General features: G+C 38.6%; 2 protein-coding genes, 1 long non-coding RNA gene and 1 pseudogene across 3 annotated transcripts; 1 reads left to right on the forward strand and 3 right to left on the reverse strand.

Annotated features, from left to right (window-relative positions):
- Window positions 1-605: 605 nt before the first annotated feature.
- On the reverse strand, window positions 606-2114 carry LOC144638309 (adenosine receptor A2a-like). Its single transcript, XM_078497544.1, has one exon. It carries the CDS (start codon window positions 2112-2114, stop codon window positions 1248-1250), a length of 867 nt encoding a protein of 288 aa, XP_078353670.1. The 3' UTR covers window positions 606-1247.
- Window positions 2115-6298: 4184 nt separating this feature from the next.
- On the reverse strand, window positions 6299-12486 carry LOC144643744 (uncharacterized). Its single transcript, XR_013568958.1, has 3 exons — window positions 11521-12486; window positions 10645-10758; window positions 6299-6575 (listed from the first exon to the last, which is right to left on the reverse strand). It is a non-coding gene; the product is annotated as an uncharacterized LOC144643744 (long non-coding RNA).
- A 3205-nt stretch (window positions 12487-15691) lies between these two features.
- LOC144643732 (adenosine receptor A2a-like) lies at window positions 15692-16970 on the forward strand. Its single transcript, XM_078503072.1, has one exon. It carries the CDS (start codon window positions 15924-15926, stop codon window positions 16788-16790), a length of 867 nt encoding a protein of 288 aa, XP_078359198.1. The 5' UTR covers window positions 15692-15923; the 3' UTR covers window positions 16791-16970.
- Window positions 16971-18890: 1920 nt separating this feature from the next.
- On the reverse strand, window positions 18891-21766 carry LOC144643716 (galanin receptor type 1-like; annotated as a pseudogene).
- Window positions 21767-23918: the final 2152 nt, after the last annotated feature.

A 23918-nucleotide genomic window follows, 5' to 3' on the forward strand; every position in this document is an offset into this window, starting at 1 on the left:
TGGTGATAATTTTGTGAAAACTGGCCGTACAGCATCACCATTTCACCATTACTTTATCGAGCTTTGCTGTGGGAGGCGCGGTGGCCTAATGGTTAGCGCGCCGGACTCCGGAGCGAGCGTTCCGGGTTCGAGCCCTGGCCGGGGTCACTTGTGTTGTGTTCTTGGGCAAGACACTTTACTCTCACAGTGCCTCCCTCCAGGTGTATAAATGGGTACCGGCGAAATAATGCTGGGGGGTTCCCTGTTGTGGACTAGCATCCCATCCAGGGGGGAGTAGAAATACTCCTAGCTGCTTAATGCTAAGGAAACCGGGATAAGCTCCGGCAGTATGCGCCACTTTGGCTCGAAGCTGACCCTTAATCGAGCTTCAAGGGAAGGGGGCAGCTTTACGTTTGATTTACTTTTGTAGAGAGCAGAACGCCAAACAAAATTGACCAAAAATACAAAAACAAAAATCCGGAATAATCAATGAACCGTGTTGTATTGTGATACCTGTAAGGGACCCCTATTGAGGGGATCCTGTACGTCTTGCCACCAGTAGGAATCTCAAACTGTGTCCTGTCGGCAGTCGACGTTGCCTTTCGGCCTTCTGTCGGAAATTGTCGGAAATTGCCTTGGCCAATGACATTGAATGTATTTTATCTACTGTCTATGTAGGATCGACACACTCAACAATTTTATTTGCCGAGAACAGAGTGTTTAACACTCCAGGGATGTAACAACTTACTGCAGTGCAATGAATGCTCGACGCTGCCTTATACTTGTGCAGAGAGGGTAAGGCCTACTCTGGGACCCAAAGTTGCCGTAACTTTGGGCGACTTAAGGTGACTTTAGGCGATTTTAGCTTATTTTGTCCAAAATTACGGGCGATTGTGGGCGATTTAAGGCGACTTTAGACGACTTAAAGTGACTTTGGGCGATTTTGAGCGACTTTAGGCAATTTTAGGCGACCTTTTAGGCAATTTTAGGTGACCGACCTAAGTACAGTTGTGGTATACATGTACATGGGAATCATCATGGTACACCATAAAGCATTGTTACAGAAAATGTCTACTTTGATACTCTAATAGCGACTTTGGGCGACTTTAGGCGACATTGGGCGATTTTGGGCAACTTTGGGCAACTTTGGGCAATTTTGGGTCCCAGAGTAGGCCTCAGGGTAAGTCACGTAAGTGCCTACTTTACGACGCAAAAGTACACTTCTTGGGTATTAAAATGACTTAAAACATACCGATTGGAAATGTTACTTACTGCAAACCTTCAAGGAACAAAGCATTAACAAAACGTTTCAGTTCTCTACGAATGTCTTGCTTCAGAAAAGCATAAACCAGTGGATTACTAGCGGAGTTGCAAATGAATAGCAATTCTTGCAGATGTACCACAAGCCATGGAATATACATTGTACAGTGAAATGTAAAGCAGATAAGTCGAGCAATGTCAATTGCATAACATATCAAAAAGATCGCCACAACGATTCCAAGAGCTTTGGCGAAAATACTTCCTTGAGTTTGCGACCTGATGGTTGCTAAATTTTCACGAGAAAATCCATTAAACCTTAACTGATTAAATTGAGCACTCGCTCGCTTTTTCTGTTTTTGCGCAATGTACAAAGTCCTCGAGCAAGCTGTGAATAATAAGAGAAAGGGAGGAAGTTTGAATATGAATAATAAAACCATGAAAAAAATTCTCACAGCATTTTTCATCCCAGCACATTTCATCCATGTGTATGGTACAAAATGAACAATAAATGGTAAAATCCACGCTGCTGAGATTAAGAACAAATGTCGCCGTTTTATCTTGAATACCGCATATTTCAAGGGTGTGACAATCGCGATGTAGCGATCAACTGTTAGTGCACATAAGTTAGTCATAGATAAACTGAGAAAGAACCATCGTACTGCTGTTGTTATGCACTTGTTGCAGGCTATCGTTGGGAAATGGACCAAACCTACACAGATATCAGCCACAGCAAGCGAAAGCAGGAACCAATTGACTGTTTTGTGAAGGCGCCTTCTTGAAACAATAAGATATATTATCAAACCATTTCCAAGAACTGTTAATGACGATAAAATCCCACCGAGAACCCAAAACCAAACACCACGACCGGGTATCATCTTGTTCAGGCGTGACGTCGCTTTTTTTAGTATTTTAAACAGTTATTGTATTCAAGTGATCGATATAAACCAACGGCTTTTTAACTCAGTAGCTCTGCTTAATTTCAGGAGTTTGTTCTGACACACTTTCCATCGGTTGCATCTATGAGTTAAGCCGTGATACAAAAACAATCAAGCTGGATAACAAACGACCTTTAAACTTCAAGTTTGCACCGTTTCAAGTGCGTCAGTTTAGCCGACAACCGCCGCCACCTATAAAAGTGCTTTAAAGTTGTACAAGATGAAAAAAATTTTCTAGGAAAGGCCTTTTTTAAGCTTTTTGCAAAACTTAAGCTTCAGTTTCAGACCACAAGCGCCGTCGTAAGCGAGGATTTTTAGAGGAAACAAATTTTTGAGTAGCCAATACCGAGTGCCAGACTACGCGACGCCAAGTGTTAATTTGTCAATGCTAAACCACCGTGCAGTTCTAAATGAAAATTGTTGTCCAAGATGAAATGACGTGTTTTCCAGTTGACACCTTTATCGCATAGATAATTTCCCTTAAAACACTACTGTCTTGAAATTATACGTTATTCGTTCCGGCAAGAGTCCATTTAGCACTTTTAAGGCAGAGGGGAAATTGCATTTTCTAATACACCCACTGCACTGCCTGCCAAATTGAATAAGGCGGTAGAGGTCCTTATTATCAGCTGTTCGGTAAACAAAGCGCCTATATATATTTAAATATGAGTTTTGTCAGTTGCGCAACGCTTTTCTCGCTTGATCACGCACGACATGATACCGTATCTAACGGTTGACAATTGTGCGCGACAATTTCTTCTCCAGCTTGTTATTTTAGTGCCTGAGCTGAACTTAGATTTTCCGAAGTTTTTTTTTAGCTTTCTTGGTGTATTTGGCTATTCTAAGCAGTTTTTTTTAGCAGAAAACATAAAAATGTATTTGTATGTTTTTGATTTGTAATTTTCTTGGTCCTCGAACCATCTACCTTTTTGACATTTATTTTCGCGGGAACTTAATTTCGCGAAAATGGAACGGGAATATTTCGCGAGACTTAATTTTCGCGATTTGGCCAAAAATACGTAATTGGCATAAAAAATACAATAGAAATCGTTTAAAAATAATTTTTCGCGGGTCTTTAATTTCGCGATTTTTTGAAAATCGTGAAAATTAAGTCCCGCGAAAATAAGTAACAATAAGGTAGTTTGCGTGACTCCTTTGGTTGTTTACCATTTACAAAACACTTTCGGAAATTCCGGGTGGGATGTAAATGGAACACGACTTTTCGGTTCGTCCCACTGGAAAATTCCCAATGACTTCCCAATGGAAATTCGTGTTCCATTTACAGATTTCCCAAGTCCCAAGCCTTTTTCACAGCTGGATCTCACGGCTCCTCAACTAAAATGGCGGGTCGGTCATATTTGAGTTCTTCACAGGTGAACATTCAGGGTTTAATCGAGTGCTCTACTCAAGAATTTGCTGCAGATCGACAAAATTTGCTGCATCACAATAAATAGTAAGTGGAGTTTGTGCCAGAAGCCAAGCTTTCTTAAGGCAGAGCAAGTGTATTAAATTCATCGCTCGAATATGCTAACAAAGATTATTCAAAATGCGTTACTATTGTGGCACAGGTAGCGCGTCTCATGAAAGTTGTAGCCGCTGCTAGGATATTAATTTCTCCACCATCTTTTGAATTTTTATAGAACTTCATAAGCTCTGATAAGCTAATTGAGCAGCATCGTATCGTCAGCCGCAATATCAATATGTGTTGCTGTTGAAAATTGGTGAGTAAGGTCATTGCTTTTGAGAATACACGCAAGGTTTTGAGAACATCGATATCTCTATAGATTTTGTACTTGTATGACATCTCAACAAATAATATATAAATTTAGGCAAGCCTAAAAGCGGAGCTCCCCAGTTAATTATTTTGCACTTTATTGAACTCTGAATTCTGGCCATTGTAAAACTTTAAGGCTAAGAATTTTATATTCGTTTTATTTTTTTAATAAATAATACCGTATTTTCTCGATTAAACGCCGGGCCCCGAATAAACGCCGGGTCTCCAAGTTGTATTTGAAAATAAACCCCTTACACAATTATTAACGGTTTAATATGCTTTAAAAATAATGTCTAATTATATAGCTGTCAAAAAGAATGAATAAAAATCATTTCTTAGAAACATAGGGCTTAACAAAACTCCTAAATTCAAATAAACGCCGGCCCTATCGGGCCAAGTTTGAAATAAACGCCGGGGGCGTTTAATCGAGAAAATACGGTAATTAATATTTTTCCTTATTTCTTTTTTACCGTGTCCGGGGTGGGGGGGGGGGGGGGGGTACTCCCTAAAATTTACTATGGGGGTGTGCCGTTGCGTTGCTGAGACTCTGGACCTGTTCCAGAGACAAAAGGTTCAATTTGCGACCCTGTTCCAGACAAACACTGCAAAGTAGGTACCCTGTTCCAGCAATATCCACAATGGAAATATATGAAGATAGATATAAAAACACTACCGTACATCACAAAGCTCTCACTTGACTTCGTCTGTGGCTTGGAGATAAAGCGATGAAAGGAGCGGAGTTTCATAGCTATATACTTGATAGTGTTTAATCAGGATTCTGGGAAAACAATCAACCCTGTTCCAGAGTCAAAAGGGTGATTTGTATACCCTGTTTCAGAGTCAGAGAGACAAAAAGCATACCATGTTGAGCGGCACATACCCGTATAGCTCTTATATGGGAGTACCATCCCCCCTCCGGGTACCGTGTACAGCAACACCAAATAAGAGAACAAACAAAATCAATCAAAATGTTATAATTCCACCGAAAGCATTATCATAAAGAAGTCTGGATGGGAAATTATGTTGCAAAACGGGCAATTATGTTACCTTCATGTAGAAAAAAGGAGGGAGGAGTAGGGCTGCATGTCGGGGTAGATAGGCATATCACATGGCAAATTAGGCATTTTTGTTGTTGCTTTACCAGCTTTAAAAGAAAGAAAAAATCACTTTACATTTAGAGTATAAAGGAAATAACAAACATCTACATTTATGATAAGGTTGATTTTAATTTTTTTCATTCACTCATTTATTCATTTTCATTTTCACTATTTGCCTATATTTTAATTTTGAATGGAAATGGCAGAGGTTATAGCTAATGGTTTACAGCATGTTGCCCAAACCAAGCTAACTCCAAGCAAACCGGAGTGAAAGCTAACCACAAGCAAACTAGAGTGAAAGCTAACCGCAAGCAAACCAGATGAATAAAGCTAACTGCGAGCAAACAGGGGTGAACCTAACTCCGGAAACAAAGAAGTGACATTCTGTCATTCCACCGAACAGGGTCACCCCATCCCCAACCCCCCCCCCCCCCAAAAAAAAAAAAAGAAAAAAAAAAAGAAAAGAAGAAGATAGCACCTTGTTCACTTTTACATGTCTTTTGACTCCCCTTCCTCTTAAGGGGTTTCACTTCACTTACAGAAAAAAAGCAAAAATTCTGGGAAGCTAGAATATTGTTTGTGAGTCTCAAACTCAGTTTTGTTATTTGATTACCCAGAAAAAAAATAGAATCATGTCTGCTTGTGTATAAAACTATGCAAGAAAAAATATAACATCAATCACATCTATAACATAACATCACATCTTTATGGAGTCATGTTGCCCATTTGTCATGGAGTTCACAAAGTAAGCAGGTGAGTCACAATTTGGTTGCTACATGGTACCTTATGGATACTGCAAATTTTATCTGGCTTTAGAATATTTCACTTATTTTAAAAATATAGCTGTTCTTATAAATTGTACACAGCATACAATACATAAGAATGAAATTGGTAATGTATATTGCTTGCAATAACGGTTTTAAACTCACCTATACTTTAGAATTACAGTACCACCAGTTTCAGCATAACTAATCCAAATTCAAATAATTACATTGCTTTGTAACTCCACTACCTCCCCCAAAGTCAACCAAAGATCTTATCATATAATTAGACAACTACATGTAAGTCCTGTGTAGTTGAGGGCTCAAAACATTTGGACACTTGCAGGTCATGTTAACTTGCCAAACAGATTTTAGCTTGGTCACATGTGGTTTCTTACCAGTCAAAACATTGAAAATAGCAATTTTAAACTACCACCATTTCTGCTGTTACTGTTTTCGCTGCATATTTTTGAAAAGATCACTTCCTAATGCCCTTGTTACATCTAACAAGATGTGAAAGTGACAGGTCAATCAAGAAGTCGTTTTCTGAAGTACACTGTAAATAGGTTAACATTTAAAATCTAAATTTTGCTTATTTGCAGCTTTTCTTGATTTTAATTTACATGTAATTTACTAGTCTCTTAAAAATAGCATCATGACGACACCCAAACATCGAGCTGGATTTAATCTTTCCTGTTTTCTATTTATGTCCTTGTCCTTGTCTGTTTTTGTGTCTGTGGCACTGCAAACTCTGCAACTCATGCTAACCCTGAAAAAAGTCAAATGCCACATATTAAATTAAAATTGATTAATTGTCATCAATATCAATAATTTATAAAACAAAACACTTAACTTGAGCTTGTTTAACTGAAGCCAAACCACTGGATGCAAAAGGATCCATTAGATATTTAACAGAGATGGATCAGCACAGACTATTTTTTTTACTGATAACTGCAAAGTCAACAAAATATTTTAATAAACTCAAAGCATCACTGCAAACCCTAACACCCCCTCTTACCGGTAATTAAAAGGTTTGGCCTTTAATCAACCCCCCTCCCCCTCCCGCTAGCCCTTTTGGAACTTCTATTGACCTTACATGGGATGGATCTGAATATTTGGGTTTTCCTTGGTATAAGAACCTGTGAAAAATGTCTGTTTTGAAGCTATTGTTTTCCTGCTCCATGTTGTTTTGAGGCTCTTTGATGCCTTGTTTCACTGGTTCATACACTGAGGATGAGCTGGCCATGGATTTCTGCCATAACCACACATTGGAATTTGTGAGGAGTTTGTGAGGGGAGGTGACATTCAAACCATTTAACCTTCCACAGTGAGGCTAGGGTATAGATATTTTCTGGTACAAGATCTAGGCATTTCATGAAAACATACTTTTAGTGAAATATTAATTATTTAAATTGTCTACTAATACATTGTAGTTGTTTTGAATGTCATTGAAGAGAGACAAACTAACTCCCGAGTTAGGATTTCGAGTTAGGATTTCAAGTTGGATTTTTGAGTTGGATTTTCGAGTTGGATTTTTGAGTTAGGATTACAAGTTGGATTTTCGAGTTGGATTTTCGAGTTGGATTTTTGAGTTAGGATTACTAGTTGGATTTTCGAGTTGGATTTCGAGTAAGGATTTCGAGTTGGATTTTCGAGTTGGATTTTCGAGTTAGGATTTCGAGTTGGATTTTCGAGTTAGGATTTCGAGTTGGATTTTTTCTGACAAAGCAAAACCCATTACAATTATTGAAAGCTAACCATAAACAGGCTAACTGGAGTGCATAGTAGGCTAACCAAAATGAATAGTAGGCTACAAGGCTGTGCTCTAGCGGTGCCCGGTCGCCTCAGGCGACTAACATTTGCTCTCGGGCGACCAGAAAATAAAACTGGTGGCCCGGCCGGGCACCTGGCCCTCTTGTTCGCCGTTCCACACTGTAGTATAGCAGGAAATTGACTGTAAAATTACGTTTTGCAGATTGATTATGTTTTTCGCGGGAAAATAGCCTTCCACACATTACGGAGTCAAATGTTTACGCTTGCCGGCGCTGTCAAGTTCGTTCCACATGATTTAACACAAGCTTGACTTTGCACGTGACGGACCGCACGAACATTTTAAAAAATACAATAATATGGGTTGAAAATCTTGATTTTTTCTTCGAGATGGTTTAGTTCCCATTTATTTTGGTATATCAATAGTTTTCGTAAGGGCAGTGAGTTAGTGTTAGCATGAAATGAAATTCTTCGCACATGCAAATTTCTGCGTCTGGAGATGTTTACAAAGGAATAGATTAATTTAGCGACGACTTGTTGCACTCTAATTAAAGCAAATCTCGATAAAATGTTGTTGTCATTCAGCTTAATGGAATTTATTTGTTTTACAACTTGATTTTTTACTGTGGTAATTTCAAATGAAATTTCTAACGATATTTAATAGAACTTTGGAGATATTTACGCAAATAAAGGAATTTTCGTTGGATATCACAAGTTTGTCAAAATGCAGTGGCCGCTAAAAATAGTAACAATCACTTCGCCGTGTGTGAAATTAAACCCTTGTGAACTGTAAAAAAGATTTTAAATGTAAGATTGTTGGCAGTTCCATAAATTTCTGCATGTTTAAATCAGTCCGTTTCTTTATCAATTGCATGGCTCAGATTATCATTCAAATGGCGGTTCTTTCAGCCGTCACAAGAATAGAAACTCAACCTATTTATAATAAATGTTCTTTCTTAAATTCTTGCGACTTTCTTATTTTTTTTAAACTCTCGACAAATAAAACGATCGATGAAACAAGAAAAGCTTGCAATTAATGATTTTAGCCCTAACTTCTCTGGCGTTCTTTTATGAAACTAGATAAAGTAAGAATTAATTTTTTACGAAAAGGTAGAAATTCTAACGTTTTGGCGCGAAAATTTCGATGGGTTTCATATGACAGGCATACTGGAATTCACACTTTTTTGACTCACAATTCACAAAGCCGCTACAGTAAAACTACAGTCGTGTAAATCGTCAACCATGCTGTTGTATGCCCTGAAATTTGCAAGTTCGTCATTAAGATTTACTTATCAGATTTACTAACTAGTAATACGTGACTCGCAGGGTCTCGCGAAGCTCTGGGTTTGGGAGGGGGGGGGGGGGTGTTGTAAATAATGAGGTTTTAACCTGTGATTTGTTATTGTTGCCTAGTAACGGGCATGCCCGCGACACCCTCGTTCCCAGGGTCTACTCCGCTTTGAAGATGGCGGCTCTTTCTGGTTCGTAAAGAGGTATAAAGCGTTGGGAAGCGCAGGCTATTTTCAAAATCATCGACAAATTATTGGACAAATTATTGGATAGTCGCATTTTGGACATTTATTTAAGGGGATTAAAAAAAAAGAAGAAGAACGAACGGCAGGAGGATTCGAACCCTCCGCCCGCGGGCTACTGATGGCCATGAAAGGTTTATAGCCTGAATTATTATAGGCGTCGAGGGAGTATTATGTGGAAATCAGTGTTATTTTAATCCGAAAAGAGAAACGATAAAAATAAAAGGCGCAGGATTCGAACCCACAAAAGAAAAAAAAAAGAAAAAAAAAAAACCCTAGCCGGATTCGAACCCCCGGCCTCAGTCCCGAAGATCTGATTTCAAGTTCGACGCCTTACCATTAGGCCACCAGCGCGCGGCCGTGTGACGTCATTTCCGCCACACACCAAGCTCACAAATAAATAAATATATATATATATATGACCGTAAACTCCACACGAGATTTCATCCCGCCTGAGCCCTTTGAGGAACAAAATTATACACCCCGCTACGCTCGGCCTTCGGCCTCGCTTCGCGAGGAATTAATTTCAGTGGCAGTGAACACTAAATTTTTATTTACGTCTGATACATTTAGAGTTTAAGGCTGTGGAATGACAGTTTCGTTTTTGATACTTATAAGATAATGTATTTGCTTGCTTAAGTAACAAAGAACTTCTGATTGTTGAACTACATATTTGTATGCCATGAAATTTGCAATTTAGTCAATTTTAATGAAAAAAAAATGAGACCTGCAACTTGTTTAGGGTTAGACCATAATGTCATCATTCGAAATAAAACCTCTTACAAACTCTCTGTATTAGGTCTGTATTGACAAAAACAACAAAGAAACATCTAATAGTGAGTGTGCTGTGAAATAAAATCAACAACAAATCTTAATTGGTTGTATGATTTAAATTTATTGTAAATTAATTATAAACTTATTAAACCATGATAATATTAATAAATTAATTAATTGAATAATTAATAAATTGAATAATTAATTAGTTTGGGCGACCAACCCAAAGGGCTGGGCACCCTACCTGGCAGGGTTGGGAGCCCGAAGGGCTCCCAGAAAATTTCCTTAGAGCACAGCCTTGCAGCCTACAGGAGTGTGTAGTAGGCTAACCGGAGTGCATAGTAATCTAACTGGCGTGTATAGTAGGCTAACCGGAGTGCTTAGTACGGTAAGCAACTTGAAAATCCAACTCGAAATCCTAACTCGAAATCTAACTCGAAATCCAACTCCAAAATCCAACTCGAAAATCCAACTCGAAATCCTAACTTGAAATCCAACTCGAAATCTTAACTCGAAATCCAACTAGAAATCCAACTGGAAAATCGAACTTGTAAATCCAACTCAAAATCCTAACTCAAAATCCAATTTGAAATCCTAACTCGGTGAATAGGCAACCTCCATTGAGGAGTTGAATAATGAATGCAAATATTTCACAAAGTAAGAAGATCAGCAGCAACCAAATGCAGATTAAAGCAGCTGGGTAAAAAAAGAACGAAACTGAATAAAGACATATTTCAATTATAACTAATATAAACTAGATACCTGATTTACTTTGCTGTTGTCCACTTTGCACAGAGCATTCTATACCAAGTTCAACAAAACTTGACTGTAGGTATTGTTCATTTATTGCGGCTTAATGGCAGAATATAACACTACCTAAAAGAAGGATTGACATAATAATCTATTAAAAACCACCACACTAGCTCTAATTAATGGCCCTGTTTATAAAAAGAATTTATAAAAAATTCTGTCTTATTTAATGGATCTCATCAAATATAATAATATTAGCCTCTTTCGTTTATACACTCAGTGTAGTGACCCTTCCTTCCTACAATGGGATATTTAGCTTTTCTACTTGGAGATTTCTTGTTAACTTACTTGTATAGAAAAAACATTGCCATTGCAAAGATACACATTCAACACTGTCATGGTGATAGTCAATGTAAGTTTGCATACACAGCTGCATACAGTGTCTAAAATGGCATGAATTACAAGTAGAGCGAACAATTGTGTTTTATAAAATTACTCAAAATAATTAACTAAGATAGTTTTATGTGGAAATAAACTGAGTTTTTTTTTTGTTTCTGCTAAGGTGTGGTAAAAACGTGTCAACGCAAGAAATTCGCAACGTAACGATCTCTTAGCGTATTCGTCCACGACCCTAAAATAGTTCGTTCAAACGAATTCCAACAGCGAGTAAATAAGAATAAATAGATGAATTAAAAAAACTAAAACACTAAGTTTAGCTGGGAGTTTAAATAAAAACATTAAGTCATTAACAGCTCATGAATTAATCGGAGGCGAAGCGGCCGCAGTTTTTCGTATTATCCAACCGCGTAGTACATGTGTAAGCATATAATTACAGATTTTCACAAAAAACATGGACTTAGTGTATTCAGTAAAGTCAAAGTTTGTTACCTCATATTTGAAGTCGGAGAATGCTTGTCAATTCACAGCAATTCAGCAGGGCAAAGCTTTCAACCAGCTCATGAATTAATCGGAGGCGAAGCGGCCGCAGTTTTTCGTATTATTATCCAACCGCGTTGTACATGATATGTGTAAGCTATAAATTATAACTTACTCCAGCACCACCGACCTTTGAATTATCTGCGAAGGTCTATTTCAGCCTTTTCCATCCGTGTAGCTATTGACACTTCTTTTTTCCTTCACTTCAGTTAATTGCGTTTAGCGCAATTACTAGAGCTGGTCAGCCGCCGAAACGGTAGAAACTCGCTCGCTCTCCACCTGTGCCATTTTTTCGGATCTCCCCGTAAGCCCTTATCGTTTGCCATAACTTCCATGATGTGTAAAGCCTTTAGACGGGGTAGACCGAGAAATATTTACGTAGACATTTCTTTTTCCTGCTCGGTTTCTCCTTGTGCTTCGTTCAGCTTTCAAACTGACCGGGTTGTTCACTTTGTCCTTCATGTAAATCTAAATGGACTGACCATGGAAAAGTACTTGCGCCCGCGGACCAATAGCAATGCTATCACTTGGTCAGCGGTCAACTTCAAAAAAACACGCGTCCTTGACTAGTTCTAAACCTGAGCCCGCGATATGGTCATGTGATACTGGTCAGCGGATACGTTGTTTTGACAGCTGTCAATTGACCATAAAATGGATGTCCAATATCAAAGATCTTAGTCGATTACCTCACTCATTTCTGGTTAACGAAGGAGGCAGAAGATTGTCTCCCCTCCCCCCTCTGCTTGGGTTGCCTTGGGACTCCCCTCCCCCTCCCCGAGAGTCTGTACGCGCGCGCGGTCGGGCGTACGCACCAAATTTTTTCGGCCTCCTGGGTTTACAAAAATTCTCTCGTACCCGCATTACCCATGGTGCTCCGCTCCGCGCGCTGGCGCGCGCTGAGGAGCTCCGCTAAAATAATATCTATGACCGGAATTGAAGAAAAACTCTGTTAAATTCCGTGCGTGGAATAATCGAAAACATTAACTCCAGCTGTCAGAAAATAATGGAGAAAAGACGTTATAGACTATAAAAATGAACTTAGCTATAACGTGTACGCGTTTTCGAGTAAACGAGTTGAATATTTTACAACTTAAGATGGAATAATTATCTCGCTATTATTATTTCTCATTATTCTTTATCTCCGAACTTGACTACTGATAAATAAGGCGTAGTTTTCTAACCCGATTTAGCGTAAGATGTAAATCAGTTGAACCGGATTTTAAAGCTAAGTTCAGCGGTATTGATCACCTGAGATAAGAACAAAGACGGAAATAAATCAATGAAACTAATGACACGTACTTTCGTGGTGACTTTAGGGCAATATCGTGAATATTTTGTTTTAAAATATTGGTTCGATGCAAACCAAACAGTGAACTTAAGGTGACGAGCAAAGAATTAGTTATGTTAACATCGGTTGTGAACGTCACTTCGTTGCTTGGTCGTCTGAAAGGCGCCCAATAAGTAAAGCAATTTAGTGGTACCATTACGTTAACATCTGTTGTGAACGTCACTTTTTTATAACTAATTTGTGTTTGGTTTCGTAAAGAAAGGATAAGTTTCTTAGGCCCGTTCCAAACGCCGCTCCACTCATGTGCCGAACCTAACTGGTGAATAAAGTACGGCAGAAGAGCGGCGTTTGAATCAGTTTGGTCCGGCACTTTTAATTAGGTTCGGCAAACAACGTTAAGTTCGGCAGGGTCTGCCGCACTATGCGACATTGGAGCGGCGGCTGATTCACACGGCGTTCTTCTCATGTGCCGAACCTAATGCATGAATTACTGTAATGTATTTTCGATATAACAGCGCTCATGATTAGTCTAAAGTGGAGTGGCGTGACTAGGTCTGACCAGTCATGCACGAAGCACGACGGCACAAAATTCCGGGAAAATTACTTCGCTCACCGGGCTCGCATTTTGTTTATCTTTTTTAATATGTTTCAGCTCAAGAGAAGCGGAACTTCGTGGGAAAATTGTTTTGGTGGTAATTCCTTTTTGCTGTTTCCCCACTTTGTGAGATCAAATTTGTAGATTAGCATTTACAAACTAATTCTCGAGAGAAAACCAGTTTAAATAATATAAATCTCGCGGAATGAATTTGCTTTTCCGGAAATATTATTATTATTATAGCAAAACTTGCGTAATAGTTTGCTGATTTCGACTGCAAAAACCTTTTATCTATATCATCCTCAACGCAGACGTTCAGTCAATATTATTATTGTTAACGGCTTGTTTCAGCGAATTAAGTTCGACACAAATACGCCGTTTGAATCAGCTGTCGTTCCAAAGTCGCTCCAAGGTCGAACCTTACTGAGTTAGGTTCGGCACATGAGCGGAGTGGCGTTTGGAACGGGCCTTACTCCGCACCTTTTCAGTAATAACACGAGAACTCTTTATTTCCCCATCCATCATTCCCTATTCCCCGTCCCAGATTCTACATTCTCCATTCTCTATTTCTCGTTTTAGTACAAATCGTTTTATTTTGCCGTTAACATGAGTGCTCTTTGCACATTTTTACTACTGAGGGATTTGCCGATTTGGTAATAATTCTGCGACGTACTGACTGTACTAACCATTTTTAGTGATTTTATCGAGCTTTTGTCCGAGATACCATTCTTTTCAATGTAGAGAACCGAATGCCAATCGAAAACTGACCAAAAGAAATAACACCAAATTCTGCGTTCGGTTACCATCTTATCCCCATGAATTCGTTTTAGATTTTTAATATTTCATCCACTGAGCCGTGTGGTATTGTGACACCTGTAAAGAGACCCCCGTTGAGGAGATCCTGTACGTATCGGCGCCAGTCGGAATTTCAAACTGTGTCCTGTCGGCAGTCGTCGTTGGTTTTCGCCTCCTGTCGGAAATTGTCAACAAGGTCACGATCATGGCCGTCGGAAATATATTTTTTTCTTCATCCGCTGTCTATGTAGGATGGACACATTGCAAACCTTTATTAGTTAAGCACGAAACGCTTAAACCTCCTGGGATATAACAGCTAACTGGAATGAATAACGCTGCCCTATGTCCGTGCCAAGAGGGAAATCAATGCACGTGTCTACTTTAGACGACGCACACAATCACATACAGTAGTAGTCATTTTACGAACATTAGCATAATTCTCGCACGTACGAGTTATTAGCCACAAACAGCAATGAACATCATCAATGACGGGTATTGCCAATAAATAAACCAGTGTACGTGCCAGGGAAAATTCTGCGCACATTTATTAATTATTAATATTATTTTTTTAGATTGAATACATACATCACTTCACGCTTTTTACTATGTATATACGGCAAAACTACTTAATAAATCCGCTCTACTCTAATTGTGCTTAATTTTATGGCATCACTGCATACTAGAACGTACGAATTTATGTGACAACTACAGAAGTTTATTAACGAAAATTATTTATAAATAGATCCCCCCCAAATTAAGCTTTTTCCTCTTGCGTAAATAAAATTTATAAATTTTGTTCGAATTTAGCCATCTATCCAAGTTTTGGTTTGCTAAGCGATATCTCGTGGTCACAAACATGTAAATAAAGATAGTTTTTCCACACAAAATTGTGGATTGTAGTCTAGTCACCCCATGTTTAGCCTGCGTATCAGCCAGACGTGTCACAAAACCTCGGTACCAGGGTTTAATTCGTCTGCAACGCTGGCTACCCCATGTTGTGTGCGACAAATACGATGTTGGACGAAAATGTTGATCGTTTTCAATAGCCGGAGTTTAAGTTTTTTCTTTGGTATCATTAGATATATAAATATACCTTATGTCAGAAGTAGATTACAAGATGATTATGTTTACAGATATCTTATCGAAATCTTAGATTTTTCAATAAAACACCTGATACGATTCACACGTTCTTTCTCTTGTGAGTAAAGAAGACGGCTATTCTTTTCTTACAATAAAACTTAACTTTAACAACCAGGTCATTAAGGAGCTAGGTTATTTAAAATTCTTTTTGCATTACTGATAAATTTAAAAAGCAAAAATCAATGCCTTGATCCCGAGAGAGTTGGGTGATAAAAAGCGGAGACACAAATCGAATAAAACTTGCTTTAATTTAAACTGAGCAAACACTAGTTTATTTATTCATCACCTGTTTCTCAGTGCTTCAGAGCCCACGCCACTTTCGTCATTTGCAAAGCTGATATTGGACAAAGTGCATTAAAATACTGACCGCTGATTGGCTAACAAGCTGCTGCTCTATTATGATATTTTTAATTTTCGTTTTGAAAAGGCAAATATCGTAATTTCCGTTTAATGGATTAAGCAATATTTATAGCCCTACGTTGTTTATTATTTTAAATCCAAAGCGCGGTCATATTTTTTTTGGATCACACAAGAAAAATGAAACTTGGCATTTGGTACTGGGCTCTCGGTGTAGTTTTAACCATAATAACAGTTCTTGGAAACAGTTTAGTAATATATTTGATTATTTCAAAGAAGCGTCTTCATAAAACAGTCAATTGGTTCCTGCTTTCGCTCGCTGTGGCTGATCTTTGTGTAGGGTTGGTCCATTTTCCTACGATGGCCTGTAACTCTGCGTCACTGTGCAGCAAGTGCATAACAACAGCAGTACGATGGTTATTTCTCAATTTATCTATGACAAACTTATGTGCACTAACAGTTGATCGCTTCATCGCGATTGTCACACCATTGAAATATGCTGTATTCAAGACAAAACGACGACATTTGTTCTTAATCTCAGCAGCGTGGATTTTACCATTTGTTGTTCATTTTGTACCATTCACGTGGATGTACTGTGCTGGGATGAAAAGTGCTGTGAGAAATTTCTTGACGGTTTTATTATTCGTATTCAAACTTCCTCCCTTTTTGTTATTGTTCACAGCTTGTTCGAGGACTTTGTACATTGCGCAAAAACAGAAGAATCGAGCGAGAGTTCGACTTGCTCAGTTAAGCTTTAACGGATTTTCTTGCCAGAATATTAGCACCGTCCGGTCGCAAACTCAAGGAAGTGCTTTTGCAAAAGCTCTTGGAATCATAGTCGCCATCTTTTTGATTTGCTATGCAATCGAGATTGCCCGACTTATCTGCTATACATTTCACTGTACAAGGCATATTCCATGGCTTGTGGTACATCTACAAGACTTGCTGTTCATATTCAACTCAGCAAGTAATCCACTGGTTTATGCTTTTCTGAAGCAAGACATTCGTAGTGAACTGAAACGTTGTTTGAAATGTTTTGTTCCTTGAAGGTTTGCGACGTCAAGAAGGGCCAAAAAACGCTTTAATTTTTTAAGTGGAACTTCAGAGACTGAAAGGACTGTCTTTATTGATCATTTCTGGAGAACATGATCATTAATGGGTTTCTTAAGTAACTATACTGGTTATTAAAATAAATTTTGTCAAGTATACGTATTTATGATAATTAATTATGTGATTTTCATGATAACGACATCGGATTTAATGACTTTTTCTCAGTAACTGAAGGTGACTGGATGTTGAAAAGACGGAGACCCGACGGCACGAAAGCGGCAAAAGTAATAAAGAGGATACAAAACTTAAATATATTGAAAAAACTTTGCCCTATATTTCGGTTTGCAATACAAACCTGACTCAAGGGCTGGGCGGAAAATAAAAATGTGAAAAAAGTCAAATTTTGCTCGCTTCTTATGTTTTTGCGCAATTTTTTTTCACATTTTTTCCGCCCAGCCCCTGAGGGAGATTTGTATTGCAAACCGAAATATAGGGCAAAGTTTTTTCAATATATTTTAGTTTTTTATCCATATTATTGACCGCTTTAGCCGTCTTAACTAAGTTACTGATCCAGATCTTCAAGAGATCCGGCACCACCTATCGGTTTGTCGGTGTCATATTGCCCATTTTTAATATATTTGCATAATCTTAGACAGGGTAAACACACGTCAGTCCTGCGTACTCGATTCTTACCGCCCATGCAAGAGACGTCAGAAAATCTACACGGCGTAGCAAAACGACTTCTTCTTCATAAAGACATCGGCGCACATTCAAATCGAGTCCAGCAGTATGAAGCTGATCACAAAAGCCTGTTTTCACTGCTTTTAGGCACATACTACTGATTGTAAAAGAAGAGGGATTTACCTTAAAAACTGATGTTGTCATATACTGAACTAGTCCATTTCTCCTGGCGATCATTCTATTTAGTTAAAACTGGCCGTATTTATCGACACTTTATTCCCTTCCGTGGCCCCGTGAAAACTTGGAGTGTACAAAAATAATAAGGTCCAGACCGATGTTTTGATGGGTCGGTTGTCGGTACCCAAATGTTTCTGTCGTGTAAGTGACCTTTAATGTTCTTTGTCTTGTCTCTGATATGGGCACCTGACCGCATAAAACTTACGTGATTTTCCGAGGATCAATTTTGTGGTCATTTGATTTTCAACTGGGCCTTATGTCATCGACACTAACATTACAAAATGTATGGCAAACAATAGTAGGAAAGCTAAGGTTGGAGGGGCCCATAATAAAAATAATAAAAAAATAAAACCTTTTTTCAGGGATAGTTTTAGTCTGGATTGGAGGGAGGAGAGGGGAGATACTTCTTCAATATGGCATTAATGTGGATGGTCTTCTTACTTTTGTGGGTGACAAATGCTTCTTTTGATACGAGCTATTTGAGGTGTTCATTAAAAATTCTTCACGGTGCCACCCAAAGTTCAGTTTGCAATTAACTATCGTGGTACTTCTATAGTTTGGTTTAATGGTTCAACTCTGAAGCTCATTTAATTTGGAAGCCAAACAACCCACTCCAGGAATCACAAATCCATAACACTCGTTGGAAAGTGAACCTGTACGAGTAGAAAGTGTCCTATGTGATTGTCGTGATAGCTCTGAGATGTTAAACTGGAAGTGAGCCACACCCACAGAGCGAGGGTCTGGTCCTTTAGAGGTTGCTTTTAAAATTTTCGATCTCCCACACTTCTTTATGAGAGTCCCTCGCTCCCCTGGGACTATTAATAATCCCCTCTGGAAATTAGAACTGCTGATGCTTATCTGTCTAGATCTCTCTTGTTAGAGAGTGGAAGCTGATATTACTCTTATTAGTGGTAAAGTAGGTAATTTTAAAGAGATAATCCATCCCGACAGACGAGGTCAATACAGATCAAGTAGCTTTGCGGTCAGTGTACTGATTTGGTTTCCGCGAGGGGCTCACGGCATGCACAGGGGCGAGGTCACGCTATTGTCTTTATTTATAAACAAGTAACTAAACAAAAGATGGAAATGGCGAAGCAGCTGCACGTAGTAGAATGTTATATAAAAGTACTGGTTTAGTACAATAAGCAAACACATGAAATGTAGAGAGGTCATGTTTTTAAAAGCAGTAACGATAAAAAAAAATAAGTGAAAAAACATTACGTGGACATAATAGCAACACTTAATAACGTTAAGAGGATTTCTGAGCGTTATAGAATGATGCACTTGCAAATTGAGTCCAAGTGAGAATTAATTTCTGCCCAATTAATATATATTTCTATATTGATTATAGTTTACAATGAGTGACATTTATAAAACGATACCAGTCTCGCTCTTGAGTCTTTTTTCACGAAGCATCACCTTTTACATTACCAGTTTTTATCATATTGTCTTATTAAGTCTATGTACACTAGATATTTGAGGCGTTACTGATAAATTCTGATTTTTGCCAACTCTTTCAGCCCAATTTTGGCCACCCGCACATCTCTGCCTTTAATTTGTTTTTAACTCATTACGTTTTTCTTCCATTTCAAAACATGATATCTTTAGACAAATCGCGCTATTTTAAGACCACCTTCACTGTAAGATAATCGCCTATAAAACAACTTGACCCTCGCATTAACCCTGTAGTAAGAGAATTCCCTAGACTTTTCGAAAACACTTATAAGATGGGGAAAACAGGATCAGAACGATCTAAAACTGACTTAATACGATCTGTGGACTACAAAATCTTTTAAATTCGATGGACACATAATGCATAAAACATGTAACTGACATGATCTGTAATTTGGTTCTTGGGGAGAAAAAGACTGACATTTTAAAAGTTGCATGACCGATCGAGACACGGGGTTTGCTGCAACGTGATAAGCACGTGCACTTAAAAATAATCTTTGTTCATCAGATAAATACCTCAAGTACAAGCCTATAACAAACGCTTTGTTTTATTTATATACCGGATAATACCTTAAGAAGCAGATTAGATATAAATGGCGATAAAACGACTAAATGACTATCGACTAAACACACTGTAAACGATGCAATTTTTGTCACTGATTTCACGGGCTACAGAGTCTGAGAGGTAATGGGAGCTGTCTTCTAGATCCAAAAGCTCTGTTGATTCGATGCATGCATGAAAAATTAACATTTATTATAAACAGACATTACGGTATTTTATGTGAAATTGTTGAATAATTATAAGGTACAACACGATAAAGTCCGGATAATGGAAGGTTCTAGTTTACCACACAGAATCGTGTTAGTTTGTTTCGCCTTTAAACCAGTGCCCGTTGTAATTAAGATCTAGTTTCTTGTGTGTTATTTTCGTAGCTCTGACTGTTTCGTTATTCCCGCAGTTGAAAATCTCCGAAGATTTGGACAATGAGAGACAGAATGATCCTTTTTCCAACTGTGCTCGCCATCGAAGGGGAACGAATCTGAAGGACAAAACGTTGGTCAAAATCTTTCTCGATTTCGTCCAGAAAGACAACAAACCAAAGTTCTGCAAAGTTTTACAAGAGATTTAGCATCGACCATAATGGAGCCAAAAATAAAGGGGTTGAGAACAGAGTTAGCATACATTAGGATGTTGCTAAAAGTTGCTACCTTGTCAAAGAACTCATGTCTCGTTGAACCGTCTCCAAAATCGTGCCACAGCCAAGTGACATGCGTTGGTAACATACACACTGAAAACGCAACTACAGCCGCAACGAACACTTTGACAATTGTGAAATTTCTCGTCGTTAGCACATCGACCGATTCTTGGGAAATTGTCCTGCTTCTCTGCCTTTTCAAGGACTTTGTGTCCTTGTTTAAGACATTAATCATAAGAGCGTAGAGAACAGTCATGACAAGCAACGGCATTACGTAAAGGAATGCGAAGATAGCGAGGGTAAACACTTTTCCACTGTAAGCTTTTGGCCATTCCTCTCTGCAGTAGAACCCCTTCAACTTGAGAGCAAGCGATAGAGGCAGCACAATCAAGCACATTAAAAGCCACATCCCAGCAATTATTGTTAGTCCAGTTTTTAAACGTATTCTTGGCTTCATCGGTGTAACTATCAATCTGAAGCGCTCCACGCACATGAATAAAAGCGTCATTACAGATGAGTAGACGAGCACGGACTGAAATGGGTAAATAACGCGACAAAGAGCAGCTCCGTACGGAAATTCACCCATCACCTGTTCTGCAACATCAAACGGAATTCCCAGGAGGCACGTCCCTGCGTCAGTAGCAGCCAGGTTCAAAATGAGATACTCGTGAAGCTTTCTCCGTTTCTGGCTGAATATCGCTTTCAAAACGAGAAGATTACCAATCGATCCAAGGAAGGCAATTAGAATCAGAAGAGAAACTGCCACGGGAATTGTTTGACCTTGGTCCTCCTTTCCTAAATCTACGTTTGAAGTTGTTTTGTTCACTGAAAAACTTCTGTTATATATGCCCATTAGAGCTTCTGCACTTGGAGAGGTTTGAGACATACTGTTTCGACTAACCTTCAAACACCACACCTTTGCACAAACATAAGAACTTCATGCAACGAGCAGTGTGATGCACGCACTAAATCGCTTCACAGTGTAAAAATTACCGGTTTTTATAACATTGCCATGTCACTCAATTCTGTCTAAATGTTTCCTTTATTTGGTTTCAGCTTTCAGATTTCTCACGCGCAAGGTTACCGGTCGAAAAGTCTTTTAATATCATTTTTCAATGAAATTTAGTAGGTGTTATTTAATCAATCCTGTGACTTGAATGTTTCTTAAGAAAAATAAAAATAACCTTTTCGCACATATACATAGACTACCATGCAGTCCCAATTAAATTATTTACGTCCATCAGCTGAAACACCCACTCTGAAAGACTTCAGTGACACACACTGCGAACGAATCATGATACTAGTCTTATTTTGTGTTTGTTTCATCTTGAAACTTGGTCTCCTCTAAAGTCACGTGCATCCTGTTTGTCTTTTATTTTTGTAGGCGGCTATTCTCTTATCTGTAAGCTTTCCCTGTTTATCCTCGCTTCTCTCGAAGTCTGTCGTGAGTTCCTGTAGCTTATGACTACGAGTCTGTGCTGTTTCCTCCTAATGAGGAGGCGGTACCTTGCGGTCACGTCTGCACTTGCACGGCCTTGCAAGACAACCGCAACTCACGGAAGATGTCCTTAGTTAAAGATTCTTCCATCTGTGGTCTCTTTTATTGCTGAATGTTAGAAGACTACGAAAGAGACTTTCTCGTAGGGTGGAAGGTAACTATGAGAAGTGGCTTCCACATCACGTGTGCTCAAGGGCCTCGTTTGTTTATAATTTTGTACTTATTCGAGAAGATTCTGAGAATACGCCAAAGCTAAGAAAGTTTATATTCTTGAGTTCATATTCTTAGAGTTATACTGTTCTCAAGTCATTTCCCTATCGAATTAATTAGGAGACATATATAGGCGTTTATACCATGCCATAGAAAATACAGCCAATCAGAATCAAGAACGCCGTTGTATATTCGACGGTATTAAACCCAACCTTCCCATCGTGCGCTGCGATTGTATTCTCGACGAAATTTAGTACCTTAAGGTGGCTCGTACCGGTTTTTCTTGCGTGGGAAGTCTGGTGACTAGCGCGCGCGTCACGGTTCATACCCACGAGTCACGCGCGAGATTTGAAAAGGGAAACAAACATGGCGGCCGAGTGCGAGGTTGCTTTTCTTCATTTTAAGAAAAAATTCCGCGTTCAACTGAAGTTTTTTCAACAAGAACATTTTAAGTCAACTTAATGTTCGACAGTCAAAATGTTTTCGGATCTCACTGCTCGAGTTACAAAAGCAAATTCGCATGTGCTACGATCGATCTTGTCGGAGATCGTGACTCAATTCCACTTTTTTCGTTTCAGCTTATTTGAGTTCGCTGTCAAACACATGATTATTCAGACAAAGAAATACTTAAAAGTAAGACCTAAGAGGCACAACTGGCGCCAACTGAAACTGGCTAAATCCCATGAAATCCTGAGCTGAAGAAACTTTTAAAATCGAAATTTTAAAGTGCGCGGAAACGCGCGTGGGAATTATTGAGTTCGCGAAAACTAACCCGATGACCCCTATTTTTTATTGCCCTAATATTTTCCTTTTGTGTAAAGGAAACGCCAGAAAAAATCTAAAAAAATTCTACGAAAGGAATTTTTAATTACTTACAAATTGCTCTTTTTTGCATTTGCAAAAAATCGGCTTCGTAGAATTTTTTTAAAATAATTATACAGTTTCTTTTTCATATGCCAAAAGTTATCACGAGAAAAAAAATGGGGGTCATCGAGTTAGTTTTCAAGATATAACCACCGGAAGCTGAAAAAGGGTCCTAAAAATCATTGCCTATCGTTGCCATGGTAACCACTGATGACGTAATTATTGGTATTTTGGATCAACAACACAATGGGTAATTTAATTACACAAAAATTTTGTTACGATCTTTAATTAATTTTTTGGCCATTCTCTTCCAAACGTCGCACAGTCAAAAACCTGAAAACTGGTACAAGCCACCTTAAGGTTACTTTTGTTAGCGGCTTCTAATTTTAGCGATTTTAGCGAGTTGGGCCAAAATCGCTAAATTTAGTACTCGCTAAAATTTGTCTCGGTCAAATTTAATACGTGTTAAACTAATACCCCCGCCCGCCTGCGGAATACATAAATTAAATATAGTGGCCCTGTTCAACTATATGACAACGTCAGAAGGTCGGACAACCTTTCAGAAGGGTTGGGAGAGAGCTGGGATCGCCGTCATCGTGGAGAATATGACTGATTTCCCTGACGAGGACCCACTTTCTAACATTTGCAATTCACTTTGTTCTTTCTGACAGTGATAATGTTTGTTCAATATTAAATGACTTTGTTCTATTACTCAACATTTATTTCCATCTGAGCTATATATTAAAATTGCTTTTCTTTTTAATTTTCGGAAATCGTCAAATTTAATAGTCGCTAAATCTTGCTCCGAAAAAATCGCTAAAATTAATAGTCGCTAAAAATAGTAACCTAAAGGTAAGCGTATTTTCTATAGCATGGTATAAAATAGTTACACAACACTTGTGTAACTCGTGGTATACTATGGAATATCCCACTTTTTTTCTTGGTATACACACGAGCCTTAATACAGGTGACTCGTGGGATATTCCA

This window comes from Oculina patagonica, chromosome 2, assembly GCF_052425735.1.
Source record: "Oculina patagonica isolate OP01 chromosome 2, crgOcupat, whole genome shotgun sequence".
NCBI classification, from domain to species: Eukaryota; Metazoa; Cnidaria; class Anthozoa; order Scleractinia; family Oculinidae; genus Oculina; species Oculina patagonica.